A 20,822-nucleotide genomic window follows, 5' to 3' on the forward strand; every position below is an offset into this window, starting at 1 on the left:
GGATTGGTTTTCTTCTGTTCAAAAACAGTGGAAGATGATCAAAAGTGAAAAGTTGGAAGTAGGATACCGCTAATAATTAGAATAAATTGGTGGTTTTTGAGGTGACGTTAATACTATCCAAAATATTAGGAGGGCACTTTTGTCATTTTATATGTGATTAGATTAGATGTGTAATCACATGGTTATGCTTGAACAATTATATTTTTCTCTATTTGTTTAATCATTACACTTATCCTACGTTCTCACGTGTAACACTAGTTTTTTTATATTTCGTTATGCTTAACAATTCTATTAATTTCCATATTATTTACTGTATGTTTTCACACACTTATTTCTTCCGTTATGCTTGAACCGTTATATATATATATATATAATATGAAATTCAAGGGATAAAGAACATTAATTTATTTTGTATTTAAAGTTTTGAGTTCGACTATCTTCTCTTCCCAATGTGATTTGTATCAAATAAGATTGAGCATTACTGGACATAATTCTCAATTACTATGTTTCAACAACAAATCTCCCGGGAACTTAAATCTGCAAACTACAAAAAAGATGAGCTCGACCAACCTAGTTTAGATAGAACAATAGTTTGAAATTGCATGCCAAACATTAAACTATTGAAAAATTCATGGGATCGATGACTATCATCTCAGCCATCTCCAAATGAAAATGCATTTACTTTTATCTCCAACTAGCCTTCATACACGCGCTCACACACGTGCATTTACTTTTATCTCCAACTAGACATTTTTTAAATCACGAAGTGTTATGTGCGATTTACATGTTTTAAATGTATTTATTAATATAGATGGAAATGAATAATACATACATTTAATAAAAAATTGTCTTTTAACTAATCAAAGCAACTAAATCCATATTAATAAAAGCGGTATTTCAATTTCCATTTACATTTTATTGAATTTACATTAAGATTAGAAAAAATCATATTTAATAAACAACTGATTGATAGCCCATGGTAAGGCTAAGCCCACTCCCTCCCCTTAGTGTAGATAACATTGTTTGTTGAAAAAAAATTATCATTTGACAACTAATTGAATCACATTATTATGCGTGTGTGAAAAACTTTTTTTTTTATTTTTATAACTGGCACCATGCACCTTTTAAGTGTTTAAAAATTAAGAAATAATATTTAATAAACAACCGCATGCAAAAGAAAATTTTTGAATCACAACGCGCTACGCACAATTTAAACATTTTAAATGTATTTATATGCGTGAATTGCTTCAATATTTTTTTTATTTCGTTATTTTCTTTTTTTATCACGGGCAACACAACATTCATGATTTTTCTAATTTTTTATTATATTTTTCTTCCCCATTACATGGGCACCATCAACTTTGTCATTTGTTTATTCTTTTCTCTCTTCCCTTTCATTTTTTTATTCTTTTCTCTTCCCATTTATACTTATATTATATTTTATGATGATCAAATTACCAACTTGCCCTTGCATGATTTGGTATATTACTTTGGGCATGTTTTGAAATTTTTTGGATGAGGGGCAATTTGGTCCAATTAGTTTTGTCGAAGCCGGTGATACCAAATTGAGCCTTTGGCTTTATATATAAGAGATATGTCTTTATATTAGAGAGTTACGCATTTCAATTCAATACTTACGAAACGAGTTTGTCGAAAGAAAAATTCAATTATAAGTATTGCACAATTGATAATTGGAATAAAAAATTTATATGGTGTAGAATATGCCACATCATTTTGTGCACAAACTTGATGCACAAATTTGGGTTGAATAGTAACTCTATGTAGCTGTGGTAAATCTCGGTACACGAAAAAATTGTTCAACAAACAAGAACGACAAATTGACATGTTTTAAATGGGACTCATAACCAAAATGAAAATCAAGAAGCCAAGTTGAAAGAATATAATAAATTATTGATTTGCAAGTAACTCTGAAGGACATAAGTTGCATGCCAAAATTTTATTGCATAAATCAGTATGATTTAATCAAAACAGGTCTATATATATATTGAAACATATATTCTTTGAGCACCCTGAAACAATACTTCTCAATGTTCATAGTCAACCTTATTTATTAGCATCAACAACAATAAAGCCTTATCCAACTCAGTTGAGTCAGCTATATAAATCCTAAAACGTTATTATATTCGGTTTTGCACCAAATTTTGTCGTCGAAAAACCTCCAAAATTTTCATTAGCATCCATTCCCCAAATTTTGTTGTCGGATAACCTACAAAATTTTCAATTTGCAATCTTGGTGAAAATGATCTGAGTGCCGTACTGGGGCTGTAAAGTTAAAAACAGCATTGGGCCATGAACATATGTTGGTGACATCCTGAAAGAATAGCGCTGGATGATGAGTGCCAATGCTAGTTTTGCTTCAACCACGGCCGAAGTTTGACCTGCGCAGATTCGAGGCCCCAGGCCAAAAGGGATGAACGAGGCTGAATGCCTTCGAGACTCCAAAAACCTCGATGGATTGAATTCGTGAGCATCTTCTCCCCATATTTCAGTGTCGTGATGGATAGCGATCAACATCAGATAAAGTTGTGCATCAGCAGGAATTTCCAGGCTCCCGAGCTTAACCTTCTTTGTCGCTTGCCTAGGTAGCATCGGGGCTGGAGGGTAGAGCCTGAGCGTTTCATTAACGATCATAGTTATCTGTTAAAAAAGTAACAGAAAATAAACAAAATGTGAGGATCCAGCAACTAACTTGTTTGCGTAATTTAAGTGCTACTTTAATCCAAAGTGCAGAGCAGCAGTGATACAAATAAATAGGAATGGATTTCGTTATGCTGGCGAGATTGAGATAACTGTGTGAGCTTACATTCTTGAGGTCATTCAAGTTCTCTGCAACCGGGAGCTGATTGTCTCCGAAAACGCGGAATACTTCTTCCCTAGCTTTGCTTTGCCATTCCGGATGCTGTGCTAGAAGTAGTAGTGCCCAAGTCAAAAGATTGGCGGTTGTTTCCTTTCCTGCAAAGTAGAAGGTTTTGCATTCATCTATAACTTCCTGTATCCCTAACTTTTCGTCTTCACCATCCGGATTCTTGTACGGCGTCATTAACAGACTAAGCAGATTTCTCGAATCTCCCTTGTTTTTGCCATTTTTCGCAATCAACGTCCGTATGGATTCGCTACTTTCCTTGTCTAATCTCCACCTTTCTCTGTTACTCTTGGTAGGCAAAAACCTGCATGCCAGAAAAAGCATTCATAGAGAACTACCTTGTTGAATTAAGAACATCTCAGTAATTAGCAAGTATACAAACTAAGTTTTTTTTCAAACGACAACAGCGAGGGTAACGAAGGTTAGGAGAACATACAAACACATATATATATATTATATACATACACCAACAGGGTTTGAAGTAGTCCACCTGAATCCAGGAATGTAAATGCTCCTTTCTGCCTTCATGCAAAGATGCATTTGTTGTTCTTGCAAGTCGAAAACATGTTTTCCTTCCTCGAAACAGCTTCCGAAAGCTGTCCTCGATATGACATCCCCTAAGAGCAGATGAAGTTCTTTGTGCACATCCAACTCAAACTCTTCTCTCCCTCCTCTTACATCCTCCCATTTCTCCAACATCTTCATTGTACTCCCCACAATCTCAGGAACCCAACTCTGTTGTATTAGAAACATCATCAACACCACCACCACCATTCACATCAAATAATATGCATGTGAACCTAATACAACAGGCCCTTTAACAAGAGGATCCCATTTCTCTATAAAAATAAGGACATCTTCTTAACGGTTGGATTAACTTTAATAAAATTGTATGATTAAAATTAAATCACATACCACACAATTTTATTAAAAGTCAATCTCAAAATAGCGTCCTCGTTTTATTTAGAAAAATGGTATCCCTCTTCTCAAGGATTCCCTCAAACATTATCGTTATGTAACATATATAACGTAAATAAATTAAAACGCTAGGTAACAGTGCGATACCTTGACACGCTCCATGTTGAAAGCCTGGTTTACAATCCTTCTGTGAAAAGCCCACTTATCGCCCTCGAGCTCGAGGAGACCCCAGTCACCAAGCAGATACTTAGTCAGAGGTGTAGACGGGATCTTTCTAAACGACCCACCCGAATTGAAAAGGATTTCCTTGATCATATCCGGGTCGGATATAGCCACTCGGGGCTTCAACCCAAACCAGTAGACGAAATTCTTCCCGTACATGACGGACCACCGGTGGTAAAATGGGGCCACGCGTTGAACAATGTTGTGGTGGAAAGGGAAAGGCTTGGAGAGAGCCTCCGCGAACATACGGCGGATCTGGGCCGAGTTTCCAACGACCGGACGGTAGGCGGGGCCGCGCAGGCCTTGCTTCTGGAAATGGGTTTGTGTCCTCAGTGGGACCCATATGGTTGAATACACAGATTTGAAGAGGAGGATAAGAAGAAGAGGAAAAATCACAAGAAGTAGAAAATGCATCGTGAAATCAGAGAGAGAGAGAGAGATCATGCACTCGCACTTGCAAGTTCTTCCGTCTAGAATTTGTTTTACCAAGACTTCTCAACGGGCTTAAAATGAAAGCACTTTAAACAAAAGCTCTTGTGAACATACGTGCTTCAGCCTTCAAACAAGCGTTGAACCTTCTGTTATAAGATAATGGCTTTTGCTGACAGCAGAAGCTGATTTTTGGCTCTTTTTTTGGCCTGAACTACTGAAGCTACCAGAATGAAACTTGAAAGACTAGTTAGGGCTGGTTTGGTATTGCTGTGCTTTGAAAAAAAGCTGTTGTGAGAATAAGCGGCTGTGCTGTGAGAATAAGCGGCTGTGAAATAAAGCCAGTAGAGTGTTTGGTAAACTTTTTTGTGAAAGTGCTTTTGGAAAAAAAAGCAGGATGATAGTGTGTTTTTTCATTAAAGGAGCACTGTAGCTCTGTGTGCTTTGAAAAAACTGGCTTTTTTTCAAAGCAGCAAATAGCAGCTTCAGCTTTTCCTTTGATTTTCAGCTTATTCTCACAGCAGCTTCCAAAATAAGCCATTTTTTTTCAGTTTACCAAACACAAAAATGACCCTCAGCTTTTTTTCACAGTGGTTTTTTTTTAAATCACCTCAATCCCAAACGGGGCCTTAGTGTGGTTCGAATAGTAAGTGATTATTGAGTGGTTGTGTTGTGTGTGTCGATTTTCAAGTTTCAGTAGGAAAAGTCTTTAGGGAATCTTCAAAGTCCTCGATCGCCGAATCGGCAATTATTCAGATGACGCGCTTCTGATTGAAAAACCAAACATTTCATAGAAAAATTCAAACGTGCTTCTGGTTGACAAAGCACTTTAAATCCCTTTATGAAAAGCCCATTCTTCTCCCTCAAGCCCAACAAGTCCCTCTCCAGACAAAGTCTTCATCAACAATTCCTTAATCAATGTCCGGGTTGGATACTGCCAGCCTGGCCCTGTGCCCGAACCAGTGCAGGAATTTCTTCCCGTACATGCGGAATCACCTGTTGTAAAATGGGGACGCGCGTTCAAGGGTGTCGTGGTCTTCGAAACAACAGGAGGGGAAGATGAAGAACAGCAAGCGGATCAAGGAAATGCTCGTGAAAAATCCTAGTAGCGACATCATGCGTGACGTAGACCAAAGTAATAAATAAGAAATTACTAAACAGTAACTTAGTTGGTTACGAGTAGACCTGTAAACGGATCGGGTTTATTAGGTTTGGATCGGGTTCAACCCGACTCATTAAGTTAACGGGCCACCCGAACCCAACCTATTAAGCTAACGGGTCACCCGTTAACAATTATTATTAATTTTTTTTTGCATAAAGTTTATTTTTTGTTATTAAGACTTTGCTAAAATTACTAAAATATCCTCAACTAACGGGTGCTAACAGGTGTTAACGGATCTTAACGGGTTAACCCAAAGTGATCCATTATTTAACGGGTTCACCCGTTAGCGACCCGACCCGTTAAGCATCCACCCAAATACAAATATTAACGGGTTGGTCGGGTCGGGTTAACGGGTTAGTCCAAAATGCCAGGCCTAGTTACGAGCATCCAGCTCTGCAAGTGGTCAATTCAAAGTCGTACAAAAAGGATTTGGATCCTCTCCTGAGCAGAGGGTCCGAATCCTGCTGACCAAGAAACACGGACCGTTGGATCAAAATTCAACTGTTACAAGATCTTCTTGTTTGTAGCCAATGGATTTTGATCGAACGATCCGTTTTCCTTGATCAGCAGGATTCAGACCCTCTGCTCAGGAGATGATCCAAGTCCGTACAAAAATGCATTCTGCCAGCTCACAAATTAAGTACATCTCCATCTCGTTATAGACCGATCGACCCACCCACCACAATGTGTCAAATTAAACCCAGGTCCCGGTTTTATAAGCCAGGATACTTGACTCGGTTGACCACCGGACCGTACTTGTAGACCGCCATCAAGTTCCAGTCTATACATCCATGTGCTCTGCAAAACGATACCGTCTCGCTCATTATTTTGTTGGTGTAATGAATTTTTGGTTTGATTTTCTCCAATTCAGTAAGTTACATAAATTGTTGAATGCGACAATCACACCGCTACAATTGACGTGTTATGAGTTTACATTTCGTTAATTGACGTGTAATAAGTTTGAATTTCTTTGTATTGTAAGTAAATTGATCATGATACTAGCGAAACAAGCTCCTCTACAACCTAATTTAATTTTCCCTTTTGTGCTGCACTTTAATAAGCTAGCAACTAAGCAAGCTCCTGTACAAGTTAATTTAGCGTTTCCAATCCAAAACGGGGACGTTTCAATGACCAAAATTAAGGATCCATCCATCACAAAAACAAAGAAGCTTTCTCCTCTACAGTTCTACTACATATATATATGATATAATCAGCACAAAATACAGAATGCAATTCTGTCTAGAGCAATGAAGACCTATCGGGCTTTCTATCTTGTGCACCTTCCCACGTTTCCCGCTGTGAACTCCCACCTCCGCCGCCACCACTTATATATGCAGTTGCAACATTGAAGGCACCGCCGCTGCCACCAAGGAAATTAGGAAAGCAGAAAATCGAGATTCGGAAGCGCCACCTCCACCACCACTACCGATGCTCAGCCAAAGAAGGTCACGAGTCATGGGCTGGCTTCCAAACGACGAGGGTGGACCCATCATTAGATCAGTCAATTCGGCAGCATTTGCAGTTGAGAGAAGTTCAAGCCCTAGCTCTCGGCTCCCACGTGGGCAGCACCACACCACTCTCTGGCTCCTTGTTCCACTGCAATGTCGTGCTACTTTCTTGAGACGGGGATGAGGTCGTGTCGTGGACAACCCCAACCCACGAAGCAGTGAGGCGTTCGATGCCACAGCACCCATTTGGGCTGCCTTTTGGAGCAATGCCGTGGCGGACATGGCAGCGGGCTGGGCATAGTTGCGGTGGTCTTGATCAGGTGTTGGGAAGAGTGAGGAGCCATTGCTGGAGAGGTAAAGAGAGGAGGAGAGAGACAGTGATGTGGGTTCATTAACGGAGGAAATTTTAGTAGAGCCATCTGGGCGGCCCAATGCAGATACTTGATTGGAGAATGAGGACGGTAGCGATGTTTGTGGTGGGCCGGGTGGCTGTGTGATTAATGCTGAGGCGGAGGAAGGTGCAAATATGATTGCAAATACACTACTACCATTGTTGCAATTTCCAGTCGAGGTGGTGGCGGTGGCGGTGGTGCTGATTGCCGTAGTAGTTAAGCATGACGTGGCCGGCGCCGGAGGGGACAGGCCAATTGGGTTCTCTGGCAAATCTGTAACCACCAGAAAACTATCAAGCAATTATGATCATCAAAATATAAAAAGCAGAATACAAGAAAGTGGCGCAGTCATGAATAAAGCATAATTTGTTTAAATTTTTTACCCAAGTCTTTCTCATTGGAAACAACCTAAAAATTTTGAAAGCTTTGTGCTTTATATGCAAAAGGAGAAAGGAGATGGAAGCAATACTGCGTCCTTTCTCCTCCAACTTTTTTTCCATTTTTTTTAATTTTATTTTTTTGAACCCTAATTACCTCGATTCCTGAGCTCCCATGTCAATCGTGCATCCATCCCTTTTTCCTGTCGCCGTGGATCAACTACACACACACACTCTCTCTCCACATCCTCCATACCCATACTACTGTGAAAGTTGCAACTTTCCAAAGCTTACTCACCCACGCGAGAACGACATCGAGGTAGAGACAAAAACCCAGCCATAAAATACCACCACCCCAGCCTTCACTAATACTATTTTTATTCTGTAATATAAACGATAATTTGAGGAACAGTCCAACCTAGAATCTTTTGAGCAAATGTTCTAAACCATTTGATAAACGGGCAAGACTCCCTCTCTAGAATACTAATCAAACCTATGTATTCAAGACTTATGTAATTAGACGGAGACCCAGTTACGTAGGTTAGGCCAATTACTCGCGGTGTGGCTGCCCTTGCATTGAGTTTGATTGCTCTCGACAAACTATGGTGGTTTCTTTTTAACGAAAGAGATTTAGAAGAGCGAGAATCAAACTTGAAATCTCAGCTTAAGTGTGAACATATTTAACCAACATAGCTACGGGTCTCTGCCTATTATCGTAGTTCTAAGTTTAGTATTGTAAGATGTGCAAAATTAATTACTTAGATTAAGTAGAATTTTGTTGAAAGGACCGGAACGATCGTGTTACCTACCCGAGACGCACTCCCAAGCTTAGCATTTGACGCACGTAGGCGATGTGGCATGCTCATATTATTCATCATATCGTAATGATAAACCCACATTTATTGACCGTATTAAATAGGGTTACCTGAGCTCTGAATAGAGAAGGCCGGAGACACCACGGTGTTCGACGGTGTGTGACGCGGTGGAGGCGGCGACGCCACCACCCCACAAGCAATCAGATATATCTCCAGAAATTACGAAAACCCAGTGGCTAACTAACATGTATCTTATCAGGCAGATGTGTGTTAGACCAGTTTGCTCAGCAAGCCTACCCCCGGTAGTTTAGAACACAAATCGAATAGCAAAATTCAAATTCAAATTCCTAAAAGTAGACAAAAATTCTTACTTAAAATAATGAAAAGGTAGCTGAAATCAAAGAAATAGAAATCTCACCGAGCTTAGCGGCGATCGGAACCGAAACCCAATCCAGAAAAAGCAACAAGTAGAACCCTAATTTCTCCAACTCCCAGAACTTGGCGATCGCCTCCAACGGTTAGAAAAGTAGTACCAGAAAATTCTAAATGCACGGGTTTTATGGTAGGGTTTTTTGGATTTGGATCCTCTCCGAGGGCAACTGGTCAGGATCCTTTTGATCGGTGTTTGTAAGCCGTTAGATAAAAATCCAACAGTTATAATAATTATAACTTTTAGCTGACTTCATGTTTGGAACTGTTGGATAAAAATCTAACGGTCCACAAACTGATCAGTATGCTGACCAGTTGCCTAGGGAGGATCTAAATCCGGGGTTTTTCACTTCAGATTGAGCGTTGAATTTACTGACTATTTAACCACTGGTCGTACTGATATTTACGGAACACTACAGGTAGTTAATAATCCGTGACGAGGGCGGTTTGGTAATTGCGGTGACAGCTGAAAAACCATATCGGACCGGTACGTGAAGACTTTTAGCTGAAGTTTTTAGACTCTTTACCATATTTTCATGATTCTTTTTTTTTTTCCAATATAATAGGAGGATAAGCTAGTGGGGCGTTGCGAATATACTTTTATGTTTTGAGAAATTATATAAAAAAACCCCCGGATTTTACTCTCAGCACAAAAAATCCTCAACCATAATCATATTTTATATTTTAACTAGGTTTTCTATCCTAAAAGTTTTTTTGTAATTCAGTTCTGCTTCACTTTGGTTAATTCTAACATTGATCAATATCGTTACTGAACTTTAATACTGTACACTAATGTCGTCTATATCATAAAAATTCATTAAATTTTCTTTTAGGTATTGATATGATCGTAACCACACTAATAAGGTCACATCTTTTTCCATAATTTTGATTAGATCATAGTGAAAAAAATTTGCAAGAAAATAAACCATACTGACCATACACGTGTACCATGATAGACATGAAGTGGAAGGTTCGTTTTCTACTGTTCAAAAAAGTGGAAGATGATCAAAAGTGAAAAGTTGGAAGTAGGATACTGCTAACAATTAGAATAAATTAGTGGATTTTGAGGTGACGTTAATACTATCCAAAAGATTAGGAGGGCACTTTTGTCATTTTATATGTGATTTGATTAGATGTGTAATCACATGGTTATGTTTGAACAATTATATTCCTCTCTATTTGTTTAATAATTACGCTTATCCTAAGTTCTCACGTGTAACACTAGTTTTTTATATTTCGTTATGTTAGAACAATTATGTTAATCTCCATATTATTTACAGTATGTTCTCACATACTTATTTCTTTAGTTATGCTTAACCGGTTATATATATATTTGAAGTTTTGTGTTCAGTTCTTCTCTCTCCGATGTGATTTTTATCAAATAAGATTGAGTACTACTGGAAATAATTCTCAAGTACTCTATTTCAACAAAAAATCTCTCAGGAACTTAAATCTGCAAACTACAAAAAAGATGAGGTCGACCAACCTAGTTTAGATAGAACAATAGTTTGAAATTGCATGCCAAACATTAAAACTATCGAAAAATTCATAGGATCGATGACTATCATCTCAACCATCTCCAAATTAAAATGCATTTACTTTTATCTCCAATATGTCTTTAAATTAGAGAGCTACGCATTCTAATCCAATACTTACAAAACGAGTTTGTAGAAAGAAAAATTCACTTATATGTATTGCACAATTGATAATTGGAATAAAAATTTATATGGTGTAGAATGTGTCACATTATTTTGTGCACAAACTTGATGCACAAATTTGGTGTATGTAGCACCACCCAATTTAAGTGGAATAGTAAATCTACGTAGCTGTGGTAAGTCTTGGTACACCAAAAAATTGCTCAACAAATAAGAATGGCAAATTGACACGTTTTAAATGGAACTCATAACCAAAATGAAAATCAAGAAGCCAAGTTGAAAGAATATAATAAATTATTGATTTGCAAGTAACTCTGAAGGACATAAATTGCATAAATTAGTATGATTTAATCAAAAAAGGTCTATATATATTGAAACATACATTTTTTGAGCACCCGGAAACAATGCTTCTCAATGTTCATAGTCAACCTTATTCACTAGCATCAACAACAACGAAATCTTATCTAACTAAGTGGAGTCGGCTGTATAAATCTTAAAACGTCACTATACTCGGTTTTGTGCCAAGTTTTGTCGTCGAAAAACCTCCAAAATTTTCATTAGCATCCATTCCCCAAATTTTGTTGTCGGAAAACCACCAAAAGTTTCAATTTGCAATCTTCGTGAAAATGATCTGAGCGCCGTACTGGGGCTGTAAAGTTAAAAACAGCATTGGGCCATGAACGTATGTTGGTGACATCCTGAAAGAATAGCGCTGGATGATGAGTGCCAATGCTAGTTTTGCTTCAACCACGGCCGAAGTTTGACCTGCGCAGATTCGAGGCCCCAGGCCAAATGGGATGAATGAGGCTGAATGCCTTCGTGACTCCAAAAACCTCGACGGATTGAATTCGTGAGCATCTCCTCCCCATATCTCAGTGTCGTGATGGATAGCGATCAACATCAAATAAAGTTGTGCATCGGCAGGAATTTCCAGGCTCCCGAGCTTAACCTTCTTTGTTGCTTGCCTCGTTATCATCGTGGCTGGAGGGTAGAGCCTGAGCGTTTCATTAACGATCATAGTTATCTGTTAAAAAAGTGCAGAAAATAAACAAAATGTGAGGATCCAGCAACTTGTTTGCGTAATTTAAGTGCTACTTTTATCCGAAGTGCAGAACAGCATTGATACAAATAAATAGGAATGGATTTCATTATGCTGGCGAGATAGAAGATAATTGTATGAGCTTACATTCTTGAGGTCATTCAAGTTCTCTGCATCCGGGAGCTGATTGTCTCCGAAAACGCGGAATACTTCTTCCCTAGCCTTGCTTTGCCATTCCGGATGCTGTGCTAGAAGTAGTAGTACCCAAGTCAAAAGATTGGCGGTTGTTTCCTTTCCTGCAAAGTAGAAGGTCTTGCATTCATCTATAACTTCCTGTATCCCTAACTTTTCGTCTTCACCATCCGGATTCTTGTACGGCGTCATTAACAGACTAAGCAGATTTCTCGAATCTCCCTTTTTTTGGCCATTTTTCGCAATCAACGTCCGTATGGATTCGCTAATTTCCTTGTCTAATCTCCACCTTTCTCTGTTACTCTTGGTAGGCAAAAACCTGCATGCCAGAAAAAGCATTCAATGAGAACTACCTTGTTGAATTAAGAACATCTCAGTAATTAGCAAGTATATAAACTAAGTTCTTTTTTAAACGACAACAGCGAGGGTAACGAAGGATTGGGAGAACATACTACACACACACACACACACACACACACACCAACAAGGTAGTCCACCTGAATCCAGGAATGTAAATGCTCCTTGCTGCCTTCGTGAAAAGATGCATTTGTTGTTCTTGCAAATCGAAAACATGTTTTCCTTCCTCGAAGCAGCTTCCGAAAGCTGTCCTCGATATGACATCCCCTAAGAGCAGATGAAGTTCTTTGTGCACATCCAACTCAAACTCTTCTCTCCCTCCTCTTACATCCTCCCATTTCTCCAACATCTTCACTGTACTCTCCACAATCTCAGGAACCCAACTCTGTTGTATTAGAAACATCATCAGCAACATCACCACTCACATCAAATAATACGCACACGAACCTAAAACATTATCGCATTATGTTACTAATCTGCCGGTTATAATACGAAATAGTTGATACGGTATGAACTTAAAATATAATCTAATGTAATAATTAGTAACGCTACGTAATAGTGTGATACCTTGACCCGCTCCATGTTGAAGGCCTGATTTACAATCCTTCTGTGAAATGCCCATTTATCGCCCTCGAGCCCGACGAGACCCCAGTCACCAAGCAGATACTTAGTCAGAGGTGTAAAGGGGATCTTTCTAAACGACCCACCGGAATTGAAAAGGATTTCCTTGATCATATCCGGGTCGGATATAGCCACTCGGGGCTTCAACCCAAACCAGTAGACGAAATTCTTCCCGTACATGACGGACCACTGGTGATAAAATGGGGCCACGCGTTGAACAATGTTGTGGTGGAAAGGGAAAGGCTTGGAGAGAGCCTCAGCGAACATACGGCGGATCTCGGCCGAGTTTCCAACGACCGGACGGTAGGCGGGGCCGCGCAGGCCTTGCTTCTGGAAATGGGTTTGTGTCCTCAGTGGGACCCATATGGTTGAATACACAGATTTGAAGAGGAGGATAAGAAGAAGAGGAAAAATCACAAGAAGTAGAAAATGCATCGTGAAATCAGAGAGGGAGGGAGAGAGAGAGAGAGGGCTATTTGGGATAAGCTTTTTGTCACTACCGCAGAAAAAGTTGGAGATGTTTTTGGGTCATACACTCGCACTTGCAAGTTCTTCCGTCTAGAATTTGTTTACCAAGACATACAACATGCTTAAAATGAAAGTACTTCAAACAAAAGCTCTTGTGAACATAAGTTCAAACAAGCGTTGGACCTTCTGTTATAAGATAATGGCTTTTGCCGACAGCAGAAGCTGATTTTTGGCTATTCTTTTGGCCTGAACAACTGAAGCTACTTGAGTGAAACTTGAAAGACCAGTTGGTGTGGTTGGAATAGAAAGAGATTATTGGGTGGTTGCGTCGATTTTCAGGTTTCCAGTAGGAAAAAGTCTTTAGGGAATCTTCAACTCCAATTAGAATACTAGGAACAAAACGGAAACCTATTAACAAAGTCCTCGATCCGCGAATCGGCGATTATGAGTAATGTGGGAGAGCAAAATTTTAAATTACCATTAATATGAAATAAGTACGTTAATTGATACTTAGTTTATAATTCAATCATCAACAACCACATTATTTGGTTTACACAATTTGATTTATAAATTTAATTTCTCTAGCATTATTCATATATAATTTACATTTTTATTTTTAATTTTCATTTAAGTGTTATTTATTCCATATTTGAATCCTCTTCGGATCCCCTCCCTGGGGATCCTAGGAATCAACGAAAGTGGATTGTTGATAAAAAATCACGTGGTCCCAATTAAATGCTTTGTATATATTTAAAAGTTAAGCAATCTTGTTTTGCGTGAAAAATATAAAAAAAAAATTATGGCCACACGATTTTTTATCAACGGTCCACATGCGTTGATCCCTAAAATCTCCAGGAAAAGGATCCGACGAGGATCCAATTCCATTTATTCCATCACATTTGTAGAGTGAGAGATGACACGTGCTTCTGATTGAAACCCGAAACGTTTCATAGAAAAATTAAAACGTGCTTCTGGTTGAAAAAGCACTTGATATAAGCACTTCTAAGAGCTTTCTACATTAACATTAGGGTTTGTAGAGTGGGTACCTTAACTCGCTCCATTTTGAAGGCCTGGTTTACAATCCTTTTTATGAAAATGAAAAGCCCATTCTTCTCCCTCAAGCCCAACAAGTCCCTCACCAAACAAAGTCTTCATCAACACTTCCTTAAGGCACCGTTTGATACGTAGAACGATGCGTTTTGTCCCATGTTTAGTGTATCTAAAATGGGTGTAACGTACTGTTCTACGGGACGAATTTTGGAGAAATTTTCATTCCGCCTCCCTCTAAAACGACTCATTCCACATCCGTAGAATATAAAATTATAACATTTCCGTCTCCTTCTCCTTCCTCCTTGTTTCCATCCGAGGGAATCTTTGCCCTCTTTCCGTTCCGTGCCGTCCCGTTCCATTCCGTTCCATTCCGTTCAGTCCCGTCGATGTCCAAGTCGGATGCTACCAGCCTGGCCCCGTGCCCGAACCAGTACAGGAATTTCTTCCCGTACATACGGAATCACCTGTTGTTCAAGGGTGTCGTGGTCTTCGAAACAACCGGAGAGGAAGGAAATGCTCGTGAAAAATCCTATCTGCTCCGGTAACGTTTTGAGGTTAAAAATCTCTTATCAAGAGGGACACCACAGGTCCACGGGTAGCTGGGTGGCAACAGCAACTGCAGGGTTGCAGGTTGCGCAGCTACCAGCCAGAGATACCACCCGGCAGGGCAGGTGCCCTCCCACGCCATAAAACCGTCGGACCCACAAGTGGTCGATTCAGAGTAGCACAAGAATGCATCATCCTGCCAGCTCACAAATTAAGTACATCTCCAATTCTCCATCTTGTTATAGACCGATCGATCCACCCACCACACTGTGTCAAATTAAACCCAGGTCCCAGTTTTTTTCGCCAGGATACTTGACTCGTTTGACCACCGGACCGTACTTGTAGACCGCCATCAAGTTCCACTCTATACATCCATGTGCTCATCAATGCGAAACGATACCGTCTGGCGCACTATTTTGTTGGTGTAATGAATTTCTGGTTTGATTTTTTCCAATTCAGTAAGTTGCATAAATTGTTGAATGCGATAGTCACATTGCTACAATTGACATGTTATAAGTTTGAATTTCGTTAATTGACGTGTAATAAGTTTGAATTTCGTTGTACTGTAAGTAAATTGGTCATGATACCAGCGAAACAAGCTCCGGTACAACCTAATTTAATTTTCCCCTTTGTGCCGCACTTTAATAAGCTAGCAACTAAGCAAGCTCCTGTACAAGTTAATTTAGCGTTTCCAATCCAAAACGGGGACATTTCAATGACCAAAATTAAGGATCCATCCATCACAAAAACAAAGAAGCTTTCTCCTCTACAGTTCTACTACATATATATATGATATAATCAGCACAAAATACAGAATGCAATTCTGTCTAGAGCAATGAAGACCTATCGGGCTTTCTATCTTGTGCACCTTCCCACGTTTCCCGCTGCGAACTCCCACCTCCGCCGCCGCCACTTCCATATGCAGTTGCAACATTTAAGGCACCGCCGCTGCCACCAAAGGAATTTAGGAAAGCAGAAAATCCAGCCGCGGAAGCGCCACCTCCACCACCATTACCGATGCTCAGCCCAAGAAGGTCACGAGTCATGGGCTGGCCCCCGAACGACGAAGGCGGACCCATCATTAGATCAGTCAATTCGGCAGCATTTGCAGTTGAGAGAAGTTCAAGCCCTAGCTCGGCCCCCACGTGGGCAGCACCACCACTCTCTTGCTCCTTGTTCCACTGCAATGTTGTGCTATTTTCTTGAGACGGGGATGAGGTCGTGGACAACCCAAACCCACGAAGCAGTGAGGCGTTCGATGTCGCAGCACCCATTTGGGCTGCCTTTTGGAGCAATGCCGTGGCGGACATGGCAGCGGGCTGGGCATAGTTGCGGTGGTCTTGATCAGGTGTTGGGAAGAGTGAGGAGCCATTGTTGGAGAGGTAAAGAGAGGAGGAGAGAGACAGTGATGTGGGTTCACTAACGGAGGAAATTTTAGTAGAGCCATCTGGGCGGCCCAATGCAGATACTTGATTGGAGAATGAGGACGGTGGCGATGTTTGTGGTGGGCCTGGTGGCTGTGCGATTAATGCTGAGGCGGAGGAAGGTGCAAATATGCTTGCAAATACACTACTACCATTGTTGCAATTTCCAGTCGAGGTGGTGGCGGTGGCGGTGGTGCTGATTGCCGTAGTAGTTAAGCATGACGTGGCCGGCGCCGGAGGGGACAGGCCAATTGGGTTCTCTGGCAAATCTGTAACCACCAGAAAACAATCAATCAATTATGATCATCAAAATATAAAAAGCAGAATGCAAGAAAGTGGCGCAGTCATGAATAAAGCATAATTTGTTTAAAATTTTTACCCAAGCCTTTCTCATTGGAAACAACCTAAAAACTTTGAAAGCTTTGTGCTTTATATGCAAAAGGAGAAAGGAGAAAGGAGATGGAGGCAATAATGGCGTCCTTTCTCCTCCAACTTTTTTTCCATTTTTTTTAATTTTATTTTTTTTTAACCCTAATCACCTCGATTCCTGAGCTCCCATGTCAATCGTGCATCCCACCCTTTTTCCTGTCGCCGTGGGACAACTACACACACACTCTCTCTCTACGTCCTCCATACCCATACTACTGTGAAAGTTGCAACTTTCCAAAAGCTTACTCACCCACGCGAGAACGACATCGAGGTAGAGACAAAAACCCAGCCATAAAATACCACCACCCCAGCCTTCACTAATACTATTTTTATTCTGTAATATAAACGATAATTTGAGGAACAGTCCAACCTAGGATCTTTTGAGTAAAATGTTCTAAACCACTTGATAAACAGGCAAGCATTTCAAGACGGAAATGGAACTCCCTCTCTAGAATACTAATTAATCAAACCTATGTATTTAAGACTTATGTAATTAGACGGAGACCCGTATACGTAGGTTAGGCCAGTTACTCGCGGTGTGTGGCTGCCTTTGCATTGAGTTTGATTGCTCTCGACAAACTATGGTAGTTTCTTTTTAATGAAAGAGATATAGAAGAGCGAGAATCAAACTCGGAATCTCAGCTCAAGTGTGAACATATTTAACCAACATAGCCACAGGTCTCTGCTTATTAGCGTAGTTCTAAGTTTAGTATTGTAAGATGTGCAAAATTAATTTACTTAGATTAAGTTGTACAAATAAAACCTAAGAATTTTGTTGAAAGGACTGGAACAATCATGTTACCTACCCGAGACGCACTCCCAAGCTTAACATTTGACGCACGTAGGCGATGTGGCATGCTCATATTATTCATCATATCGTAATGATAAACCCACATTTATTGACCTTATTAAGTAGGGTTACCTGAGCTCTGAATAGACAAGGCCGGAGACACCACGGTGTTTGACGGTGTGTGAGGCGGTGGAGGCGGCGACGCCACCACCCCACTCCTCGCACTCGGAGTTGGATTTGAATTCGGGTTCATACTTCCGTCGGGCCCAATCACTAGGGTTTGAGTCTTCGCGCTCTCCTCCGCCAACGCGTCGCAGAACGCCCTGTGCGTTATGAAGCTATCCCTCCTTCAACCATCCCAAAACAAAACGACAACGCATTAATAACCGGCGGTTTCTCGAGAAAGTGTAAGAAAATGGAAAGGAAAAGGGAAATTTAAGTTTTCTCGGGAAACAAACACGCACCTAGAGAATAAAGTTCCGCAATCGCATTTGTACTCTCGGGTGCCGCAAGTCTTCATGTGCGCCTTCCAATCGGACTGCACGGCGTATTTCTTGGAGCACCGCTCGCACTTCCACTTCTTCTCGCCGTGCTTTCGACAAAAGTGCTTCTTGATACCCGTCAGGTCTCCGAGCGCCCGAGTGGGGTGGTGGTGCACGCAGGAGGTCTCGGGGCAGACGTAGACCCGCTTCCGTACTTCTTTGCTCGTCCGTTGCTTCAGCTTCCACGGCAGGTTGTGGCCCCGCCGGTGGAGCTGCAGGTTCTGGTCGCGCTGGAAGCCTTTGCTGCAGATCTCACACACGAAACGGTTCGTTGCGAGGAGAGTCGTCGGCGACAGCGCGATCACCTCCGCTTCGGGATCTGAAAAATAAAAAATTAGCAAGAAATTACGCGTTGGCTCAGCTCTTATAATTAGCTAAAATTTCAAAATTTAAAGACTAATCGAGAAACCACGTCGTCTACCTGGCATTCCTGGAAGGTTTCGCTTTTTCTTTTGCTGCGGCTCCGGATGAGTCATGGCTTCGTGAGTGGAGGAAGTTAAACTGGCTTCCCCGCCGGAAGCCGTTGAAACCGTCAGTAACGGCGATGAGGAATTATCCAGCTCCCCCATGTTTGCTTCCGAATTTTTAAATCTCTGGGCTCAAAGCCTCTCAAACAAGCTAAAAAAACAAGCTGACTACTTAAGGTTTCAGTTCTGATTGATTAAAATAAACAAAAAACTTTCTGTTTGTTTCTGGGGGAAGTGAAAAATTTCCGGGAAAACCCGACAAAACTGCTCGTGCTAAATTAATGGACTTTTTGCCCCGGAACGCGGAGTCAACTCAGTCATCTAGGTCGCAGACTGTGAGCCAAAGTCCCATTAGGCGGCGCGCCTCCGTAGCTGGAAATGGAAGAGAGAGAGAGAGAGAGAGTGTGTGTCTGTGAGATGCAGGTAGAGAGAGAAAAAAAAGAGATTTGAACGCAGTGGAAAAATATTAAATTTATTGAAAAATGGGTTAAAGCGGCGGATGTTAACCATGGTTAATATTCGGAGGCCATGTATTTAACCATCGTTACCTGAACCCAATGAGTCCAAATTCTGATCCCGTCGCTGATGTGTGGATCTGGCCGTCCACGTGGCGCAATAAGCGGGAAGATGACATTTGTCGGAGGAAGTCGGACTAGGCAGTGCTCGTTTTTAGCGCAAGATGTTGAAACTATTGTTCAATCCACTGGCAGATCTCTTTCATCGAATTTCATCAATTAATTAATTTGAATTTTTAAAATTTGATTTAAAGGTTAAAATTATTAAAAATTTTAACGTAACTTCCTATTTATAATCATTAGATTAAATTTTAAAAGTTCAAATTAATTGATTGATAGGTTTTGATGGGAAAATTTCAGATAAGATCTCTTTCCCTATCCAATTATGCTAAACTTGTTCTCATCCGGACATAAACTTTGCCTAATCCTATTTACGTTAAAAGACAGTTATACCCCTCCACAATCCACCGTTCCGTAATGGTACTATCAGGGGGTTTTTTGGAACACCATGTTTTTGAGTCAAACAGTAGACTACTGTACCAACGGAGGTCAAATGTCACTGATGCCCTCGTGAGTCATGCAGGTGCTTGTACTGCACACCTTACGTGCACGTGCTCGAGCTCGAGTCTGCCACCAGAGTGCGTCCAAAGAGCTCAAATCCCGTAAGCCACAAGTCCATTGCAACCCATGGACCTCATGGTGTTCGGAGTTTAATAGCCGTTGTTAGATCAGATCCAAAGTTTAAGATGGAGAGGCGATGCGTTGAATAATATAATGTTTGCCTACATAGGCAAATACGTAACCTTCTGAGTTTTGTCACCCCAAAAATGGTCAGCTAATGCAAGGGCCACCATCTTTTTCAAAATTCGGATCACGGCCGGTGGATTTTCGATGTGAATGAAAAGTTGTTGGTTACTCGAAATAATTTGTTGTTAATTTATAGAAATTTGTGTTTATGATTATGATCGTTCATATTATAAGTCATTTTATAAAGATTGTATTTGAAAAAGATTAATTAAAACTAAGTTTGTTTACCATTGAACTGTATAAAAACAGATAAACTGAATTGATTAAATCATCACGAATCGTCTATTTGGTACAATAGATTGACTAAATGACTTTATTTTCAATTCATTTTTCACAAAAAACAAAAAAGAAAATAAAAAGGTCTTTAGAGAGATAATATTAGAGGTTCTAATCATAGGTACAAAGTTCTGTGAATACACGAAGAGTTTTGTAAGAGTTATACTCATTATTGAGTAATCAATCATTTTTTAATTTTTAATTAATTAATATATATATATATATATTAGTAAATTATAACATATTTTAAAGTGAGACATTTGTTATTAGGGGTATGTTATCCACACATCTCAAATTACTTCTCACACCCTCTTGTTAATTTCTATCCGTTGATCTTCTTCAATTCTTCCGATCCGACGACCAAAAATTAGAAAGGTGTATGAAAAATAAAATTGAATGTATAGATATCACACTCCTTGTTATTATTATAATATAACATAATAAATAATAATACTTCAAAATTTTACTAACACATTTTAAATGTGAGAAATATAAATATTTTACTATCAAAATTATAACACGTAAAATAATAATACTTCAATGAAATGAATATAAACTACACATAAAA

General features: G+C 40.0%; 2 protein-coding genes and 1 long non-coding RNA gene across 9 annotated transcripts; all 3 read right to left on the reverse strand.

The window, feature by feature from the left end:
• Nucleotides 1-1,978: 1,978 nt before the first annotated feature.
• LOC126602138 (cytochrome P450 734A1-like) lies at nt 1,979-13,794 on the reverse strand. Of its 5 annotated transcripts, none has more exons than XR_007615992.1 (5): nt 12,887-13,793; nt 12,460-12,704; nt 11,918-12,281; nt 11,161-11,755; nt 1,979-2,063 (listed from the first exon to the last, which is right to left on the reverse strand). XR_007615992.1 is itself a non-coding variant. In XM_050268973.1 (5 exons), exons 1-5 carry the CDS (start codon nt 13,373-13,375, stop codon nt 2,239-2,241), a joined length of 1,518 nt encoding a protein of 505 aa, XP_050124930.1. In that variant the 5' UTR covers nt 13,376-13,794; the 3' UTR covers nt 1,979-2,238. The 5 variants fall into 5 exon arrangements, 4 of the variants coding, with proteins under 4 accessions (XP_050124930.1, XP_050124929.1, XP_050124928.1 ...); XM_050268973.1 differs by having other exon boundaries at nt 1,979-2,399; nt 11,497-11,755; nt 12,887-13,794; XM_050268972.1 differs by having other exon boundaries at nt 1,979-2,583; nt 11,681-11,755; nt 12,887-13,791.
• Nucleotides 6,744-19,113, reverse strand: LOC126602137 (zinc finger protein GAI-ASSOCIATED FACTOR 1-like). 3 transcript variants are annotated; one of them, XM_050268969.1, is made up of 5 exons: nt 18,611-19,113; nt 18,112-18,508; nt 17,780-17,994; nt 16,551-16,697; nt 6,744-7,581 (listed from the first exon to the last, which is right to left on the reverse strand). In XM_050268969.1, the coding sequence occupies exons 1-5, from the start codon at nt 18,756-18,758 to the stop codon at nt 6,941-6,943; spliced, it is 1,548 nt and encodes a 515-aa protein (XP_050124926.1). In that variant the 5' UTR covers nt 18,759-19,113; the 3' UTR covers nt 6,744-6,940. The 3 variants fall into 3 exon arrangements, with proteins under 3 accessions (XP_050124926.1, XP_050124925.1, XP_050124924.1); XM_050268968.1 differs by having other exon boundaries at nt 6,744-7,417; nt 16,387-16,697; nt 18,611-19,111; XM_050268967.1 differs by lacking the exon at nt 6,744-7,581 and having other exon boundaries at nt 15,686-16,697; nt 18,611-19,108.
• Nucleotides 7,638-9,196, reverse strand: LOC126602140 (uncharacterized). The gene is made up of 3 exons (XR_007615993.1): nt 9,066-9,196; nt 8,758-8,940; nt 7,638-7,728 (listed from the first exon to the last, which is right to left on the reverse strand). It is a non-coding gene; the product is annotated as an uncharacterized LOC126602140 (long non-coding RNA).
• Nucleotides 19,114-20,822: the final 1,709 nt, after the last annotated feature.

Source organism: Malus sylvestris, chromosome 15, assembly GCF_916048215.2.
Source record: "Malus sylvestris chromosome 15, drMalSylv7.2, whole genome shotgun sequence".
Taxonomy (NCBI): Eukaryota; Viridiplantae; Streptophyta; class Magnoliopsida; order Rosales; family Rosaceae; genus Malus; species Malus sylvestris.

Coding starts and splice junctions, on each gene's coding strand:
- LOC126602138 (XM_050268970.1), bottom strand. CDS start 4,468: ATGATCTCTCTCTCTCTCTCTGATTTCACGATGCATTTTCTACTTCTT. Junction 3,620..3,949: donor TCAACATGGAGCGTGTCAAG/GTATCGCACTGT, acceptor CTAATACAACAG/AGTTGGGTTCCTGAGATTGT. Junction 2,659..2,824: donor ACTTGAATGACCTCAAGAAT/GTAAGCTCACAC, acceptor CTTTTTTAACAG/ATAACTATGATCGTTAATGA.
- LOC126602137 (XM_050268967.1), bottom strand. CDS start 18,758: ATGGGGGAGCTGGATAATTCCTCATCGCCGTTACTGACGGTTTCAACG. Junction 17,995..18,111: donor TGCGGAACTTTATTCTCTAG/GTGCGTGTTTGT, acceptor GGATGGTTGAAG/GAGGGATAGCTTCATAACGC. Junction 16,698..17,779: donor CTTGTCTATTCAGAGCTCAG/GTAACCCTACTT, acceptor TGGTGGTTACAG/ATTTGCCAGAGAACCCAATT.